Source organism: Hydra viridissima, unplaced genomic scaffold (assembly GCF_058129835.1).
Source record: "Hydra viridissima isolate aposymbiotic clone 2 unplaced genomic scaffold, HvirCarnegie_v1 scaffold_5, whole genome shotgun sequence".
Classification (NCBI taxonomy): domain Eukaryota; kingdom Metazoa; phylum Cnidaria; class Hydrozoa; order Anthoathecata; family Hydridae; genus Hydra; species Hydra viridissima.
The window spans coordinates 12,280,158-12,299,554 of NW_028324304.1; the positions used below are offsets into that span (position 1 = coordinate 12,280,158).

At 27.8% G+C, this 19,397-nt stretch overlaps 2 protein-coding genes and 1 long non-coding RNA gene across 3 annotated transcripts; 1 reads left to right on the forward strand and 2 right to left on the reverse strand.

The window, feature by feature from the left end:
• Positions 1-816: 816 nt before the first annotated feature.
• Positions 817-11,191, reverse strand: LOC145188604 (33 kDa inner dynein arm light chain, axonemal-like). The gene is made up of 8 exons (XM_090087253.1): positions 10,892-11,191; positions 10,511-10,662; positions 10,287-10,368; positions 9,862-9,949; positions 9,569-9,683; positions 5,941-6,004; positions 1,428-1,592; positions 817-1,317 (listed from the first exon to the last, which is right to left on the reverse strand). Exons 1-8 carry the CDS (start codon positions 10,970-10,972, stop codon positions 1,279-1,281), a joined length of 786 nt encoding a protein of 261 aa, XP_089943379.1. The 5' UTR covers positions 10,973-11,191; the 3' UTR covers positions 817-1,278.
• On the reverse strand, positions 2,421-4,120 carry LOC149888741 (uncharacterized). Its single transcript, XR_016452455.1, has 3 exons — positions 3,973-4,120; positions 3,645-3,860; positions 2,421-3,433 (listed from the first exon to the last, which is right to left on the reverse strand). It is a non-coding gene; the product is annotated as an uncharacterized LOC149888741 (long non-coding RNA).
• On the forward strand, positions 11,135-19,247 carry LOC145189138 (proteasomal ubiquitin receptor ADRM1-B-like). Its single transcript, XM_080065712.2, has 8 exons — positions 11,135-11,471; positions 13,716-13,983; positions 14,584-14,755; positions 15,517-15,638; positions 15,795-15,821; positions 16,091-16,251; positions 18,875-18,977; positions 19,089-19,247. Exons 1-8 carry the CDS (start codon positions 11,283-11,285, stop codon positions 19,172-19,174), a joined length of 1,128 nt encoding a protein of 375 aa, XP_079921838.2. The 5' UTR covers positions 11,135-11,282; the 3' UTR covers positions 19,175-19,247.
• Positions 19,248-19,397: the final 150 nt, after the last annotated feature.

The window sequence follows — 19,397 nt, forward strand, 5'->3', positions numbered from 1 at the left end:
CAGTTTTATAGCTCATTTAAAAATAATTAAGTAATATTTACACTCTTAGTTTTATTTGAATAATTTTAAACCAATAGTTAAAATATAAGCTGAAGAATTTGAAAAAATCAGAGGGGTGTTAGAACAGTGAAACAAAATCTGCGTGTTTTGGATTGCTTGGAAAAAGACCATTGGTTTCTTTTGAGAACCCGTGAGTCGGGTTTTCAAACACCGTCTTCACAGGACATCAGAAGACTCGAAAAAAGTGTTGAAAATTATGTTCGACATGATTATTCCAGAGTTGTGTATTAACAGTATCCTTAATCAAGTTATATATACTTGTGCAATTTGACAAGGTTTTTAATAACAAACATAAAATGCCACTAGATGGATCTATCAGTAAGATGTTACAAAATACTTTACAAAATCTTGTCTCTAGGTTATTTTAGTCAGGCCATTTAAATTGACAACTTAAACATCCAGTAAAAACAATTTTTCGCATTAATTGAGAAAAAAACCTGAAACGAAATACCCATCAATGTACTCATTAAGTTTATGGCCGATATATTGTCAGGCGCTTTTTAATGTCAAAGGTAACTACGTAATGTACATTATTGTTTGATGATATACAGAAAGAAAAAAATCAATAATAAAAAAATTTATATATATATATTTTTCTTTCTGCGTTGTTTTATTTGGTCGTATTCTTACTACCAATGCAATTTCTTTTAAATGTTTTAAAAAGTTGTGAAAAGTTACAATAAAGATAAGAAAGCAGCCAAAATTAAAAAACTGTACCTACCATTGAAATTAAAAGCTACATAGAGAAAAGTGATCAAAAAGAGATGGTCTTATCTTTTTCACTTGATGCATAAAGATTAACATAACTCATAAAATAATATATTTATCTTTCTAGATAGATAAAAGATTAAAAAAACTCATAGAAGAATATAACTCCATTTTAAAATAAATCGAATATTGGTATAAAAGAAATCTTATTTAACAAAAAAAATATATATAGTTTTCACTTTCAAAATATTTACAAGAACAAATATTTAAATAAGTCAATAACAACTAAAATAATTTCTACGCAAAAGGATATATTAAAAAAATTTTAAAATAAAAAGGAAAGATTTTGTTGTACATTTTTGAGTGTTGAAAAATACCTTTTATTTTAAAATGCCAATATCATATTAATTATAAGAGGCGTTAGATTGCTAGAGAACATCTTATTTCAAAGCTACTTATAAAACCCTTCCAACTTTATTCAGACTTTCTGGCGAAGACAATTTTTTTGGATCATCTTTTGCTCGGCGCAATAATACCTTCAAGTTGAGCCTGAAGAATGACACGTTTATTATACAGCATATAAAACAGTGTAACCAATTAAAAGATCCTAGAAAAAATAATTTTTTTTATGTCTTCGAGAAAACGAAATATTAACATACTTTTAATTGCTGATTTGTCTTCTTTAAGAACTGGATTTCTTCTGAATGTTTTTTCTCTTCAATTGCGCGACGCTCTACTTCCCTCTTTTCGATGAGATCACATTTGCCCTTTAATTCATTCACTTGTTTTTCTAACTCCTCTTTTTGTTGAGAAAGCTCAATGATCTAATGTTCGACATAAACTGTTTACATTAAGGTGCCCACACAAAAAAAAATCAAAAGAAGATATTGTTTACTTTTTTCATTTCTATAATTCTTGACGCCAAAAATAAGTTTTAACTTGGTTTAGTACCATACAAACAGCTTTTTACAGAAATTTCAATTTAATAAGATTCCAATTAAACATATTCAAAAAATAATTTTTATAACTAATGTTTTAAAAAGTGCATGTCTCTAATATTAAAAAATGTTTTAAGCATCCTTATTTGGATTTTCTTTAAGTTTGAATCTTGAACAGACTGTATGCTCTAAGCGAATTCAAAAAACTATAAATATTCTTGATAGATTATGTTTTTGTAACTATTTGTGGCTAGAAGATCAAATCCAGAACAGAAATCCGATTTTAAACGAATTGTCGTGTCACAGCAAATTTTGATCAACTAATGCATAGAATTCCAGCAGATATAACATGTGATTGACTAATTTCTTACATACTATACCAGCAGGCATAGCATGAACTTACTTAGTTGAACCTTGGTATTTTCAGACTGAACACTATAAATAACATAATATCTTCACAGTGAAGATGGGTTACAAAATCAGCTCACTGTACCAAATACAACTTTCTGTCAACCGTTTGGTTAGCTTTCCTCAAAATACAACACCATCACTATTTCTTTTTAACATCTTTACAATTTCTTCTTGCAGCAAATCTCCTTTAAATTTATATATGCTTCTTTTTGTAGCAACAATGTGTAAATGTTTGTGTGTATGTATTAAATTGTTTATTTCCAATTTTTAACAAAAAAAAAAAAAAAAAAAAAAAAGAAATTAAATTTAAATTATTTATTTACACTATATCAATGTATTGGGACTGATTTTAATTACACAATAAAATTTTTTAGCAAAATTGGGCAACTTTTAGAGGTGCCCCAAGAATCTTTACTATATCATAATAAAAATTATACTACTCTTGTTACTAAAATTCAATGCAAAGTATATCTTTTCATGCTCAGCTTATTTCTCAGAGTAAAACCACATGTTATGCTTGCATTTGTGAAGGTGAGCATTGAGAATATGGTTTTAAGAGACATTCTGGACAACCTCTTATCTAAAGTTGTAACAATTCAGTTTACTAGGCCTAGCTTTATGTGTAGTGATATTACCATTGCCCTCCAAGGGTCTATAATGATCTCCCCATTTAAGAATTTTTTTTCCCAATTGATCATCAGATAATTTTGACAATTATGACCAATACTTTCAAGGACACAGGAAACTTTGTGAGTCTGCCGAAGAGACCTATCAGGAATAACATCATTTATAAATCTCCAATGACCTCTTAATTGTACTGTTGTAAAAACACAGTCCATCTTGCTGACTGAAAAAGTTTGAAAAAGTTTTATAATGGTTTTTTTGATTTTTGCACACTTTCATCCAATAAATTTCATTGTTTCAGACAAGATATCAGAAGCTCAGCATTAGACTTGGTAAGATAAATATCAGATAATGCTTTTCTGGTTATGGAAGTATGGCTTTCTTTTATAATCTACATTTTTTAAATTGTAGAATGTATTTGCATTATTTCGCTCTTCCTCCAATATACTAATCTCTCCTGAAGGTGGATTGATCCAAATCTGGAGGGGTGGAAAAAGGTCAGAACAGTATAGCACTTGGCAATGTGATAATAGGGCAAAGGAATGTCTAGATACATGATAGGAGGTGCAGTCTTTCCATTTTGAAAATTGGAACAGTCAACAATGCAAGAGCCATTGCTTGAATTACAAAATGTTTTTTCCAAAATCTTGGGATAGCTAATTTCATGCCTTTCTTTTATCGTCTATATTAATCTGTAAAAATTGAAAATAGAATTATGTAAAAAAATAATTACACATTAACTATTATAATACAGTACTTTAACAGAGCAAAAATACCATTTCCTAGAGCATTGGAAGTTGTAAAAATCTTTATTCTAACTCTTTTAAATTGTTAGAGTTGTCAAAGTAATATAAAATAAAACACTGCCATTTAATAGAATGACAATTAAATTGATAAACCTACCTTCAAGAGTTCTCTTGCATTAAGTTGCCAAGGGTTTGTTTTGATCCTCAACAGGTATACAGAAAAATCCTTTATAAGCCTTGAACATCTTGACAGACATTTTTACAATGCTTTTCATACTTCTCTTAACAAATTGTCCACAGATTAGCAATACATCAATTGGCTCCAAGTAATCTCTTGATGTCATCTAATTCAATAATCCTTTGTACAACATCTCTAGTAAAAGTAACACTTTTTACAACATCTCTAGTCAACAGTAACACAATTATTTTTAAAGCAATTCTTAAATACTATTGATGGTGGAGAAATATGTCAAACACAGCTGTACCATGATTCTAGCTTTTGGTCTTGATTCTTTGCTTCTAACTTAAAATAAAACTTCATTATTGGTGAACAGGTGGGCATGATTTCATCCAGTACATTAAAACTTCATCAATAACATGTGTTGAATTTACACAAACTGCTTGAAAAGTTATCTTATGGAAATAGAAAAATTAGAATATTCTAATTTTTTCTATTTAGAAAATAAACATTACTTTAATCAATATTTTTTAAAGTTTTTAAATGAACCAATTTTTATGAAATGTTCAGCAAGCTACATGTTAGATAAACTTGAAATAAAAAAAACTGATTAGGGGGCACCAGTAAATGTTGTTTAAATGTCTAAAAAGTTTACCTGTATATTTTTCTAAATAATAAAATCAATATATATAATATATAATATATATATATATATATATATATATATATATATATATATATATATATATATATATATATATATATATATATATATATATATATATATATATATATAAATGTATATATATAAATATAAGTTTGCATACAAATATATATATACCTTACTTATTACTTTATCTAAGAGGGGTATGTGAAGTGAAGCAATTTTGAAGTAAGCAACAAGTGTAATAAAAGAAGAAAAATTCTTAGAGTTGCTTATGAAAAATTCAGATACCAAGAGGTACGCTTCATGACAAAATTAAAAACTTTAATCCTTTTATTATGTCTGAAATTAGGATATTTTAAAAATACTTTCAACAATGAGTTTGAAATCAAACCGCTAGAACATATAAAAGGCTTTCTTTTACAGAAACTCTATCTAAAATATCTTTACTTTCCAATTCAGATATTAAATCTAGAATAAATGGTGCTTTGTATGTTTATCTCTTATTCCAAATGTTTTTTAAAATATAATTAATACTAGATTAAGAAAAGCTCAAAGAAGTAAAGTCATTATCAAGAATGAGTTGTTTAACATCCATATGTTTCAACAGATGTTAAGCAACTCATTCTTGAAAATGTGAAGCCACTTTCTAAATTAACTAAATAAAAAAAAAACAAACAATAAAATATACAACAAAATTGGAAAAACAAACAAAATATGCTATCTGATTGTTTGAAATGTCTGATAACAAAACTAAATGTATTATGTACAGAGACAACTTTGATGAAGATTGGGTACATGAATGTTGTGTAAAGATTACACATTTGACTACTACAACTGTGATGTTTATGTAGTGAAAAAAAAAATTTATGAAGTGATGAAGTATGATTTTATAATTGAAAGATATTTGTGCATGTCTGGAGCTAAATTGCACTTTTGGTTATTCTTGTTTATTAATGGATTATTTTTTTTGTGCATGTGTGTGTTTTATAAAGTATGTGTTGTTTTTGATTAAAAAAAAAAAAAGTTGCTCATGCTTTGAAAAAACTGTTTTTCAATTTATTTTCAATTAGCAAATAGTTAATATCTACAATTCTAACAATAATGTTGTGAAAATACCTATTTCCTATCAAAGTGAATGGCTGATAATAAATGCATTCCTAAATAGTATGCCAACTTCAAATAGCGAACAACAGAGTTGGGGTTTTTTGGAAAAAAAAATGTTTAGAACTGTTAAAAATATTTTGGACACAGATTTCATTGTGTTTGACAAAGGTTAAACTTAATGCTTCACATTTACATGAATTATCACAACTCTGAATCTTAAAACTCCTGATTGTGCACAACAGGATGCTTGTGGGACATAATGTAAACTAAAAAATGAATGAATTATGTGTCAATTGGTGTCCTCCAATTTTGAAAGTTATTGTTTTATGTTTTGTGCTTTTGTTAAGTACACTATAACTGTTTTATTTTTTGCATTTTATTCAATAAATAGGTGTTTCTATTTTCATTAAAATGTTTTGTCACATTTTTTTTTGCTTGCATAAGGGTAGTACATAACAAAGTCTAGTATATGTTTTTGAGTATAAATATCAAATGTGAAAATACCTGTTGCTCCATGTCAGTTTTTCCTTGCTCTGCCTGTAATGCTTTCCTCATTCCAAAAGCAATGCTGGATCCATAAGTTAGAAAAAATATTGTAACTATGTTTGTGTATGCTACTTGTACAGTAAACTAAGGTTTAATTAACTACTTGCTATCTTTATACAACTATTTCTATGGTTTATTTGAGTATAAATACTTGAAGATAATAAAAATATATAGGGGAACCTGTTGTACCTTTGACCACGTTGTACCTTTAGTCACTTCATCCTGTTGGCCTACTATTATCATTTTGAAAAAACATGAAATACTATTTGAAATATTAGTCTATGACAATTCTTCTTAACATAAAAGATCATGCTTATGATAGATTGTATTGATCCATGAGAAATTATAATTTTTGGCTCTTAAAAAGTAAATATTTGGGGATCTTGAACCTTTGACTGGTCCATGTTGGGCTTTGATATTTTGCGAACTTTAGGAAACCAGTTCTATGAAAATTATCATAAAAGTCATTTATGCATAATTGCCTGATGATCAATTTTAACGATTAAGTTAGTTGGCAGCTACAACAACTTGATAATCAGGTTGATTATATAGCTTTACTTAATTTCTATACAGCCATAAAGAAGTAAGAGCAGAAAAATATATAATCATTTCTGTTAATATATATATTTTTTAAAATGTAAAGGAGCAAGATTGATGTTTTTCTCAAGATGTAATAAGTTATCTCTATATTAACCACAGCTAATGTGTCTTGGTAGATCTTCTGCATACAATAAAGAAACCATAAGAATTATATAAAAGTTATAAAAATATTTCAATATGTTATCATTTTGAACCATCAAACATTTAAAACTGTGATGCAATAGGATTTTCTATAGTTCACATACCACCAAAAATCATAGCTTTAAAAGGCAAAAAACAAGAAGGAAGTATGACTAGTGCAGAATGAGGCAACAATAATTAAAGCCTTTCATGCTACTGGAAATAACATCCCACCATTACTTGTATTTTCATGTGCTAAATTTAAGGAATACATACTGAATGGTGCTCCTTCTAATGTACAATCTTTGGTTGAATAACCAGTTCTTTTTTTAATGGATAATCATGAAATTCATGTGAACGTTTTTATTATTGAGTTAGCTAAACGTTTTGGCATACTTTTAATGACATTTCATCCTTATGCAACCCATAAAATGCAACCCCTATTTAAAATTTTTTTATAACAATGCCATGAATATATTGATGATATTTCTCTAAATGCTGTTAAACAAGTTACAATTTATATATCATAAATCTTACCTTTTTGGTTAAGCTTATTCTCATGCTTTTGTACCAAATAATGATTAACAGTTTTAAATGTACTAAGTTTTTTTCCTTTAATGAAAATATTTTTACTGAAATTTATTTCATAGCTGCAAATGTTGCTGATAAGTCAATAGTGGATATTGAAGCTTATGTTTTTAATGATAGTATTAAGGTTAAAACCACTCCTGGGAATTTACCATCAACATCAATTATTTCACCTAAAATAATACAACCTATCCAAAAGCCAAAATAGAAAAGACAACTATTACAAAAAGGTGTGAGGAAAAATTACATATTTTAACTGATACACATGAAATGAAAGTTATTTTATATTTAAAATCTAACAATGAAAATGTCAAAAAAACCTCTCCAAGACAAATAAAACCAATACTAAAACAGATCATTTTTAAGCTAGAGTTACACAAGTTTAAATGGTGAAAGTTATGATGAAACTGATTTTGGAGTAAATATACTTGATAATGAACTAGAAATTGCAAACAAGAAAAGTAAAATAGTTTCAAAAAATTTGAAAGTGGAAAGAAATAATCTTGATATTATATGGCAGAAGCTATTGAAGTTGTTGGTTTAGCTTATAAAATTAAATATCTTACGAAGTCAGACAATAAATTTACACCAGATAAAAAATATTTCTGATCTGGAATTGAAGATATTAAAATAAAAGTTTTACAATCATTTGTTGGTCACAGATCATCTAGACATCATTATCATATGTTTGATTTTGATTTGACATCTTTTACTATGCAGTAATATTTAATATACTATATTCTTTTAACTTTGTATTTTTTATTGTCTGTATTCAAATATTTCACTTATGCATTATGATCATATTTAAATATGGCAGCTAAAGATTGTGGTTGTGGTTGCATTTTAAGAGGTTTCTGTTACAAACCTATCTATGGAAGATTCGTATACCTTGAGCCTGATTTTTAGTATAATCACATCATACCATTACTTCCTATTGATAACAATATAGTTACTTAAAATATAAAATTTCGTCAAGTAAAAGGATTTTAAAGTCAGTGACCCTACGTACAATTAGTTAATTTCTAATTGTATCTAGGCCACCAACTAGCATGCTAATTTAAAGAATTATATTTTTGCTCTTAAATCTAAAATGATAATAACAACATATTTTGTACAACTCAATCACGTTTGAGTTTCCAACCTCAAACCTAACCATCTCATGCAAAGAGTATCTAACTAAAAAAAACATGACTAAATTGAAGTAAAACTGATAAATGATATCATTTTCCATTATTTCAAAAAATATTTAAATAAAGCAAAGTCGTAAAGATTATGACCATAGATATACTTTAAGACACCATCCTAGGTACTAGGACAATCAATAGCCCTTTGCACAAGACTAGATAACCTCAATCAAAATAAGATCGATTATAAAATTTAAGCTAAGAGGAGACTTATGTAATGTCGCATTTAGTAATAGTACAAAAAAAATGACTTGAAGTACAAAAAAAATATTTTATTTAGTTTTGTAAATCTATTAAAGAGATAAGAAACAAAAGTTTACACAGGCCATCAAAAATTGTTTTTTGGCTATAACTTGCCATGGCAACATCCTTTGAGACTTAAAATAGGATTTAAAAAAAAAAAGGAAATTGATATTGCCAATCAGCTAACTGAGTTGCATAACTTAAAAATTGATATTTTAAAAATAAAGTGGGGTGGCTTTAGATACAAAATGACTCTTGGAGCATAAATCTTCCTAAGATTGCAAGAACCGATTTTTGGATTTATTTTAGGAAACTTTGATTGGTTACAAAATGATTTTATCAACTTTTATTAACATGAAGTTAGCCAGAAGTTATAACAAACTAAATAAGTCCAAACAATCCATGATTTTTTTAGTAATAACATAATGGTCAAAGGAACAACATACCTCGGTCAAAGGTACAACGTCCATGTTGTACCATTAAAAAAAAAAGTCAAAAGTATGATTTTTGCAAAAAATATGAGAGAATAACACAAACTTTCAATGATTTAAATTGATTCAATTGTAAGACAAAAAAACACCCGGAAACAAAAAGTGGTCAGAGGTACAACAGGTTCCCCTACTTAATAAGATACTTTTTCAAGATATCTATAAAAACCTTAATTCCATCATTAGAAGAAACACAGTAAAAACTTGATATTCAGAAGAATTTATGGAATATAAAGCAACAACAACAAAAATTAAGCAATAACAAAAAAAGCACTTCTAACATAGTAAAAAAGTACTTCTAGTATAGTAAAGTAACTAGTAATACTGTAACTTTAGATAGATATGGAGGAACTCTTAATAAACCTGCTTTCGTATAATGTCTGATAGGCAGCTATTGTCATATTAATTTCATCACGAACTCTTAAAAGAAGTAACCCACGCTCTGCACAATTGATTGTTACTTGACGAATCAGCTCATCTAAAACCATTCATAAAACATTTCAGATGATGCTGACAAAACTAAAAAAGTTGATGATATTTCAAAACTTTAACAAACCATACACAACTTAGCTGCAGTTTGTTGCTTTTTATTATGATTGAAAATTTGTATGATTTATAAACTAATATTATAATAATATTATTATAAAATAACTTACCAAAGGTTTGTGAATATAACTCTCTACGAACTGGACATATTCCAGTCTCCCTAGCTTGCCGTTGCTGCAACTTCATATCCAGCTGCTCCTATAAAGTAATTAATAGTGTCATCACATGCATACATACATACATACACACACATACATACATACATACATACATACATACATACATACATACATACATACATACATACATACATACATACATACATACATACATACATACATACATACATACATACATACATACATACATACATACATACATACATAAATACATACATACATACATACATACATACATACATACATACATACATACATACATACATACATACATACATACATACATACATACATACATACATACATACATACATACATAATATTTATATACACATGCATATTATTACATTATATACCTGAAGATTAACAACATCCATGCGTGTTGCAGGTGTACTTGATACTTCTTGGATCCAAAGTTGTCCTCCTTCAGTCCGTTCCCTTAAAATCACAAATATCAAAAAGGCAACATAAATCTAATAAGTAACATAAGTGAATACTATAAAGAAATAACATAACATAACATAACATAACATAAGTGAATAATGTATTCAAAAGTAGATAATAAATTAGGCTATGCAACCTTGGAGGAAGAATACTATTTAAAATTTCTTCAGTTTGACTTTTGTTTAAATCACCAGATAATGTTGGAAATTTTCCTGTTTTGGGAGGAGATGGAATTAAAGGAGAATTTTCTTGCATTTGTAGTTGCGGCGATGACTTCAAAGCTCGAGACTACAAAAGTAAATTTTTATGTTGCACCTACTGATCAGTTCATTTATAATTAGAGCTATAAGCCTCGTAAATATTCTAGGTAATTCGTTTTAAGGATATTCACGTGGCGATTTAAAAGTAGTCTGAACATTTATTTTGTTCTTATAAATGTATAGTGACAAAGGTGATAAACAAGATCTCATTAAATCAAAAGGGACCATACAAAATAAAAATGAAATAAAGTTTTCACCCGTTGAGATTTCTTCTCAGTGTTTTTACTAACCAACAATGGGTTATTGTATTTAACAAGTGATGCATTAGGATTTATCATATTTGCATAAAAAAGGTATATAAAAAGATAGGGAAAAAAGGAAATTAGGTAACAAGTAACTAATCACAACACGGAAATCTTCAACTCTGCAGGCAGTTTAGATAGCCTGTATATAAAGTATCTATGGCAACCGATAAAAAAAGTACAAGTAATTTTAGTGTTACAATTCGCATGAAGAAATTTTGCGCTATGTCGACATAAAATAACTTACCATTTTGAAAAGATATTAGAGTATACGTCCGGCTGTTTAGATATCTAATGCCACTTGTCGATCTACTGACTTTTAAATTAAATAAGAAGAACAAAAGCAATGGCATTATTTGGAAATACAGCCGTTTCATCTCCCAAAAATCTTGTGAACTTTAGAGCTGGAAAAATGAATTTAAAGGGAACAACAGTTACTGCAGATAAACGTAAAGGGCTTGTCTATGTTTATCAGAGCGACGATTCTCTCATGCATTTTTGCTGGAAAGATAGGACGACTGGCATGCTGGAAGATGTATGGCATTAATTATTTTTACTATCATATTTTTTTTCTTTTAGCCATTTGGGAAAATAATCAGCAATAATTTACAGAAGTTTATTCTCAACTTTAATAGATTACAGTTGCACAATTTAATTTTTTTTTGGATAAATTTTTATACTCTCTTTTCTAAAATTTGTATTATGCATGTGAGATTTTAAAATATCACTTTTCAAAAGCTCACATTTAGCTTTTAGAGAAATCCTTAAAAAGATATGTTTTTCTTGAAGTTTATAAAATTGGTTTAAATTACATGTTTATTTTTTTAAAAAAAGAAGTAAATTTCAACTCATATTTCCCACTTTTTTTAAAGTTATTGCATTTTAAAATTCATACTAAAGTTCTCTTACTTTCCTCACATTCTGGAATTATAGATGTTATCTCATTTAGTTATATCTTTAAAAAGAGTAAAGTAAATCTAATTAAAATTTGAACCCAGACATTTTTTTTTGTTAAAAAAACATTTTAGTAGAACTAAGTTTTACTTAAGTTTCTTTTTTGATCATTCAAATGTAAGAAAATATCATGAAGCATAGTTGATGTTGTTTTCTTAACATTGTCTGAATCATCCAAGACTTTTCAGGGCATTTAATATAACTATATTTAATTAGGCTGGCATAAAATTTCATTCTGGTATTACTGATTCATATTGAGTTATAGATGATTATAATTTTTTCATTTTTGTGTGTTGGTCTGCTAGTGTTTAGCTTTGACAAAATGACTTTAAATACTAACATTTTTTTTTTACATCTTTTAAGCTATATTTTAGTTTTACTAAATACAGCATGCAATAAAATAGCCTGTGTAAATTTAAAAAAATATATTTAAAATTCTTTGTCTTTTTTTTTTTTTTTTTTTTTTGTCCAGGCTGTTTTATATGTAGCGTTATGCTGGTGTGTTCCTGCATCTAGAATGTCTGCTTCAGGTTGCAAAGTGCATCTCTTTTATGTACAGAAATAATATGTACAAAATACCTAATTGATATTCTACAATAGTCACCAATACAGTGTATATATTCCATCAGTATTAATTTATTTCAACTTTAATGGAAATGTGAAAAAGAAAGTCACTTTGCATTGGTAGTACAGTGAAAAGATTAAAAAGCAAGTCTAAAGTGGCCTATTGCAAATCATATGATAAGTTGTGTTTTGCTAAGATAAATGATATAAACTTTGTTTATGTTACAAATAACAAATTGATGATGTTTGATGTTTATTCATTACCAAGAATTGTTCATAGTAAAAGAAGTGACCACCAGTATATACCATAATTTTATGTCCAATTATTTCTGTGCACTTACTATAAATTTTAGTAACTTTGAATTGTGAATACAAATTAAGTGCATCTTCAATATACTAGGCCAATCATATTACTGGCCAAGATAAGATTTGATGGGTTCTGCTTACTAAAATATTTTGAGTTATGAAGCCCCATCTTTGACCTTCTTTTAATGAATGTCAACCAATCAGATGAAACTTCTATGCATGATGCAAACATTTAAAAGTAGTTTTAACATTTTGATGTTTTATTGTTTACAAAATTAAATTAGTTAGGGTTTTATTTAACATGCATTTTTTAGTATTTTTTTGTGTGTGAGTTTTTCTTGTATTATATTTACCATGTATAGGCTTGATTAACCATATGAAAGAGTAGTATCAGAATGCCTAAAATCAGTCTTTGATGTGTTAGGCAACTTTAAGATTATATCATAAATTCTGCTTCTTAAAGATTTTCTTAATTTTTAATGATCAAGTGTTAAAAGCTAAACAAAACTAAAATCTTTTTGACTTTAAAAAGTAATATTTTAGAATATGAAAATAATAAATTTATTCATTTGATTTTGTTTTATATTGAACTTTTTTCAACCTTTCTTCTTTTTCCAACTTAGTAGCACTATTTGTAGTAAAATTATATGAACTATTTGTAAATATGTTGGCAAAAGTTTACAGAAAGGATTGCTAGCAAATTTTTTCCCCCTTGATTAGCTTCACATAAAGTTGATCAGTCTATAGTTAAAAAAAAAAAGTTTTTTTTTTTTCATTTAACTATTTCTATTGTATCTGTGTTATTAAGTCTTAAAGTGCTGTAGAATTTTTTAGAACTAACCACAATAACATCTGAAACAATTTGATGGTAATGTGGTTTGATCTAAAAAGTTACAAATGGTAATTTCCTTAAAAAAGATTTGGTATTTAAAATGGTTTCTTTAATACTTTTTAGGATCTCATTATATTCCCTGATGATGTTGAATTCAAGCGTGTAAATGAGTGCAAAACAGGGAGGGTTTATGTTCTCAAGTTTAAGTCATCTACTCGTAGATTATTTTTTTGGATGCAAGAACCAAAAGAAGATAAGGATGAAGAGAATTGCAAGAAGGTTGATGACATGTTGAATAACCCTCCTACCCCTGGAATAAATACAGGCTCTGTTAGTGGCAATTCTGGCTCAGGGCTTCCACCAGCTCTTGCATCACTTGGTGATCAACTTGGTATGTAGACATTTTAATTTGTTTATTTAGATAATAATTAAGTGTTTTTATATTCATTAAAAAGTTTTTCTAAAAGGTTTATAAATCTGTTTACCTCATCTAGCATTCAAGATTTAGTTTCAAGGTTTAATGATTAAAAAATTGCTTTTCACTACAATTTTGTAAAAGATGGAAAACAACTTTTTTTACAAATTTGTAAAAGGTGGAAAACACTTTTTAATGTCTGTTTTCAGTTTAACTTTGTCTTTTTAAAAGTAGAAAGTAATTTTAAAGATATTTAGGTCGTTATTCAGCTCATATTTAGTTTTTTTTTTTATAGATAAACAATTTCTGACAGAATATTATGGTTTAATATGTTTTAGTAAAGCTTTTTATTCACAAGTGATTCAAAAGATTCATTTTTATAAAAAGTACAATTTTAGGTTAGAATAATATTGAGAGCTCATTAGAACCACATTGATTCTGCATAATACAAAAATATTAAATAGGCAAATAGAAAATGTTTTAAAAAATTTTAAAAGAAATTACAAGGTAAAAAAAAACTTTTTTCTAAAAACATGGTTTTTTCTTTCCAAGAGCATAATGGAATTTTTTTTTTAGGTGAGAATAGTCTCCAAAGCTTATTGAACAACATGGATCAGAATCAATTAATGCAGCTTCTTGGGATGACTGGTTTAAGCTCTGGTGAAGTTGGTGGTGGTATGCCTATTTTGACTCGTCCAAATCAAGAATTGAGACATAATTCTACTCTTGGACAAAGTCGATCACAAAGGTTAATAAACTGATTCCCTGAAAGTATTGCATAAAATATCAAATTATTTTGTTGCATCTTTATTTTATAGAACTATCATTAAGTGAGAGTGTCATCTTAATTCTAGACATGATTTTTTTAAAAATTTAGAGAATTAAATACTTTATTCTCTTTACTAAAATGAAATTAAAAAATTTTTTTTCAATTTTTACTGATTTAGACTTATTTTCAAGTGCTAGATGCTGTAATAAACCTTGTTTTTGAATTAAAGAAATTTATGGCAATTTTTTTTTTTTCCTTTAAGTTTAAGATGAATTTTTTAAATCCTCATGTTATGAAAAAATATGAAATCATGCCAATGGTTAACAGCTGAATTTCTTCAATATTTTTCGTCAAGTTAATATATTTTCTGAAAGCTTTTAATATACCTCATAAATATCTTGTTCAATATAAATGTAAAAGATAATCATGAAAATATTCATGATTATTTGAATCTTAATCAAAAAAGATTCAAGTTATTGAAATTATAATTGTTAATTATCCTAGCTGGAGCTTAAAGAAATTGGCATAATTTTCTACCTGAGTATGAAAAAATGTGTTAACTGCTTATACAAAAAGTTTATTTTATCTCTATAATATTGATAATCTTCTGTTAATTTTTTTAAGAATCAATTATCAGTTTCAGTTGTTTTTTAAAATAAGAAATGTTTATGGAAAAAAATTAAAAGAAAATTAAGTATGGCAAAAGTTTGGTGTTTAATTTTCTCCCCTACTTCTTGTAGTGCTGAAGTTAATCCTGTTGTTCCAACTACAGCTAGTGCTGCACGGCGGTCTAACAATGCACCAACACCAGCTCCTTCTGTACAGCTAAGTGAATTGCAAAGTATACTATCAAACATGAATGGTAAAAGAAGTTTTCATCTAGTTGTAGTTATGACAGTGTAATTATATCAGCCACCTTTTTTTTTTTTACACCATTTTATTATGGATTTCAAAATTCAAATAGAAATTAAATCATTTGTTTATTATGTATTTATTAATAAATTTTTTAATCCTCTAGCTCCTCCTGCACCTCAATCTCATGAAAGTAAGTTTGTGTTTCAAAATTAAAGCTTTGGAATTTTTTGTATCATGAAGATTTTTTATATTTTTTTTTCAATGTTTTTTGAGTTTCACTTAAACATTTTTTAATTTCATTTTAATCTTTTACTCAGTGCTATGTGTTTGAAACTTGTCCAGATGATGCATGCTAAAAAAATTTAATTATTTTTTTTTCAGTTTTAAAAAAAGTTCTTTTTTAAAAGTATGAAGGGTAAAATAAATTTCTTGCTTTTTCTTTTATGTTTGTATATTTAGGTGTGGACTTATCTTCCTCATTTTCAACAGAAGCACTTTTACCGCTACTAGTTGATAAAGATGTTCAGGCACGCCTTCAGCCATTTCTTCCTGCTGTTTCTACTCTCACAGGTTCAGAAAATGAATTAAGAGAAACTATCCAATCACCCCAATTCAAACAGGTTTGTTGGTATTTTAACTAGTAAACTGGAACGTTATTGTAAAATCTTGATTATGCAGTAGTGTGCAAAAGTTTGGAAACAATACTTATATTTATTTTGATTTTGTTTTCTTCAATTATTTTTTTTTTCCTATTTGCCTAATCAGGCTGAATCTTTCACAGGAGATTAATAATATCATATAATAATTATAATGGTATAAAAAGTAATATTTTGCTTAAAAAACATCCAAGTTCTACTTCCTTTGAAAAATGATTTATGAAATTAAAAATAATTAAAAAGAAATATTACAAAGAATAAAAAATGTGCAAAAGTTTGTTAATATTTAAAAGTTTTTAAATTTTACAGAAGTTTTAAAAGTTAATGTAAATATAACTAATAATGGGTTGGACATCAATAGGATATTGTGATTAGAATGCACCTGTCATTGTTTTTAAGGCTTGTAATAATTTAGGGTTTCTGAATTCCCTGGTTTAAAAAACTGGGAAAAATTCATCAAAGAATATGGATTCCAGGAAAAAAACAAAAAACCTGTAACAAGTATTTGTATTTATTTTTGCTTTTTGAATATAGTATTCTTATCACTTAAGTGACTGCATAGCTTTGCAATAGATAATCCAGCAGCAGAAAAAGCTCATTCAGCCTCCACAGAAGATGGTGGGAATGGTCAGCAGGGTATTGTAGAGTAACTGTAATAAGAGTTTAAACCTCTGTTGCTGCAAAAATATTGAACTTTCTGTTAATGAATTTTGGCAGTTTCTTGCTGGTTACACAGGTTGAATCGTATGAAAATTTCCAACTTTTCTGAAATTATTTTTTCTTGTGCAATCTTTGTATTTTGATCACTAACTACTTGACATATTTCATCTTAATCACTTATGTTTGGAAAAAGTCAGTAAAGAAGCTCTTTTACTTTTTTTTTTTTTTTTGCATCACTTTCTTAGAAGGCATTGAAAACAAATCATCGTGGAGAAAATGTGGCAAGCTGACTAGAGCTCCTTTTTACCCTTCTATGAGACATTTTTTAACTGCTGTTACTTGTTGTATTGAAAATTTAGAGTGACAAGTTTCTAACTGAGTAAATATGAAACAAGAAATGGCATCAGCAGAAAGCAGTGAATGGCATCAGCAGAAAGTATTGAATCTTGCCGACACAATGCTTCAACACCTAAATTTAGTGGTTTTAAAGCAAACTCTAGTTTGATATAATTCTGCAGGACTTCATTTTTAACAGGACTTTTTGTAGATAAGTTGACTGGTGTATGCACTTTTTTTTATAACACCTTCAAGCTCACAGACTTGGTATTTTGATATCAACATGATTAACATTAAAGTCATCATTGTAAATATTTTCATCACCATCATCACTAAAATCTGTGTTTTTTTCTTCCATATCAGGAACAGTTATGGGAGAATAAAGTACATTACACACTGCAAGCTGAACAGCATGAGTATAGCGAAGCTGATGTTCCAATGCAGACAATCGGCCCACTTTTTTTCATTACTGAAACACCATCTGTTACTACACAAACAATTGAAGTCTCAACATCCAGACCAAGCTCACTTTTAAGAATGCTAAGACATTTTTCAGCAAAAAATGTACCTGATATCCTAACCATACCAAGATTGTAATGACTGTTTTGCACATGAACATTTATGTTCATGTATCGTTGATTCCTAAAAGTAGTAAACTCATCCAGTGAAATACTGAGACGATTTTTTTTTTCTTCTTTTCTTCAATTTTATATTTATTTTCTTCCTGAATCAAGTCATATTGATGATAGATTAGTGCCATTATTGATTCATCTTTAGGTAGTTTTAGTCCATTTCACATTTATTTTCAAAAATTTCATGTTTTGAGATGACGAAATAACTCACTAGTAGACCATTCTTTGCAAGCTGAAATTATTTTGCATTTAATAAACTTTGCAGTACTGTCTATCAATCGACAGTAGTACTGCCAAACATAAGATTATTTTTGCCAAACATTTTAATTTATTCTTCAAAGTGTTTTTTTTTTTATTTACATGTTCAGTTGAATATTTATTACACATTAACTAATAAAATGATTAATTAAAAAATCAAAACAAAATTAGAAACATTTAAAAATCAAACACAACTATTTGATTTGATTTCAACAATTTGAAAAACTAATTAAATTTTTAATCATTTTCTTATTGCATAAGGTGACATTTTTTTTGATAAATTTCTCATTTTGTTTGCAATTAAAAAACCAATACCAGGACGGGATTTTATGACCAATTTCCCGTTTTTCCCGGTTCCAAAACCCCATAATAATTCAAGAACATTTTTAAAGTCAAGTTAAATTTAATGATCCTACTATAAGTTTTGGATTATGCTGGAAGATCCCATTTTCTTCTTGGATAAGGCAGCATGAACAAGGTGACTTGGTCCAGTCATATCTTAGTTAAAAACACCCCCTATGCCATCATTTTTTAATACCCTTATGAAATGATAAGAAATTCGTTAACTTTCCCAAACTTTTTCACTGGTGCATTTTTATTATTTATAAATATTCAAGGTAATTAAGTTATAAATTGAATGTTTTTTTTGAGCAAGTTGTCACTTTGGGTTAATCTCTTTTTATTTCTTTTTTAATGGACAGGCTTTATCAATATTCAGTGCAGCTCTTCAGTCTGGAGAACTTGCTCCCCTCATGCAACAGTTCAAACTTTCACAAGCCGCTGTTGATGCTGCAGCTAAAGGAGGTTTGATGATTTTTTGTAATCATATCGCCAAAAATGTTTTTGCAGTTAAGTTTTGCACAGATTTTATATTATAATAGTCAAAGTTACTATGATATAATTCTTTTATCTTAGACATCGTTGCTTTCACTAAAGCTCTCCAAGACAGCGAATCTTCTAGCAGGCATCAAGATTCGGTTGAAGATATGGCGTTAGATTAATGTATGTTGATTTGTGCGTTTACGCCATTTAAAATAATGTATTTTTTTTTACTCATAAAGTTTCTTGTGTTGATGTTTTTGTTATAATGAATTTCTCTTTACACCCAAAAAGATTTTCTTTGATTGAAATAAAGATACAATAGTCTTGTTTTTCATAAATACGAACACCAAAGGAAAAAAAAAAAAAAAAAAAAGATGGCTTTTAGGAACCAGACTCTGATAG

Bases quoted from the DNA above. Each gene is read 5' to 3' on its own strand.
- LOC145188604 (XM_090087253.1), bottom strand. From the start codon at position 10,972: ATGATAAATCCTAATGCATCACTTGTTAAATACAATAACCCATTGTTG. The intron at 6,005-9,568 runs GTTTATTAAGAG...TTATGGATCCAG, and splicing joins CAGACATTATACGAAAGCAG to CATTGCTTTTGGAATGAGGA. The intron at 1,593-5,940 runs GTATTTTCACAT...GTCGAACATTAG, and splicing joins AAACTGACATGGAGCAACAG to ATCATTGAGCTTTCTCAACA.
- LOC145189138 (XM_080065712.2), top strand. From the start codon at position 11,283: ATGGCATTATTTGGAAATACAGCCGTTTCATCTCCCAAAAATCTTGTG. The intron at 11,472-13,715 runs GTATGGCATTAA...AATACTTTTTAG, and splicing joins CGACTGGCATGCTGGAAGAT to GATCTCATTATATTCCCTGA. The intron at 18,978-19,088 runs GTTTGATGATTT...CTTTTATCTTAG, and splicing joins TGATGCTGCAGCTAAAGGAG to ACATCGTTGCTTTCACTAAA.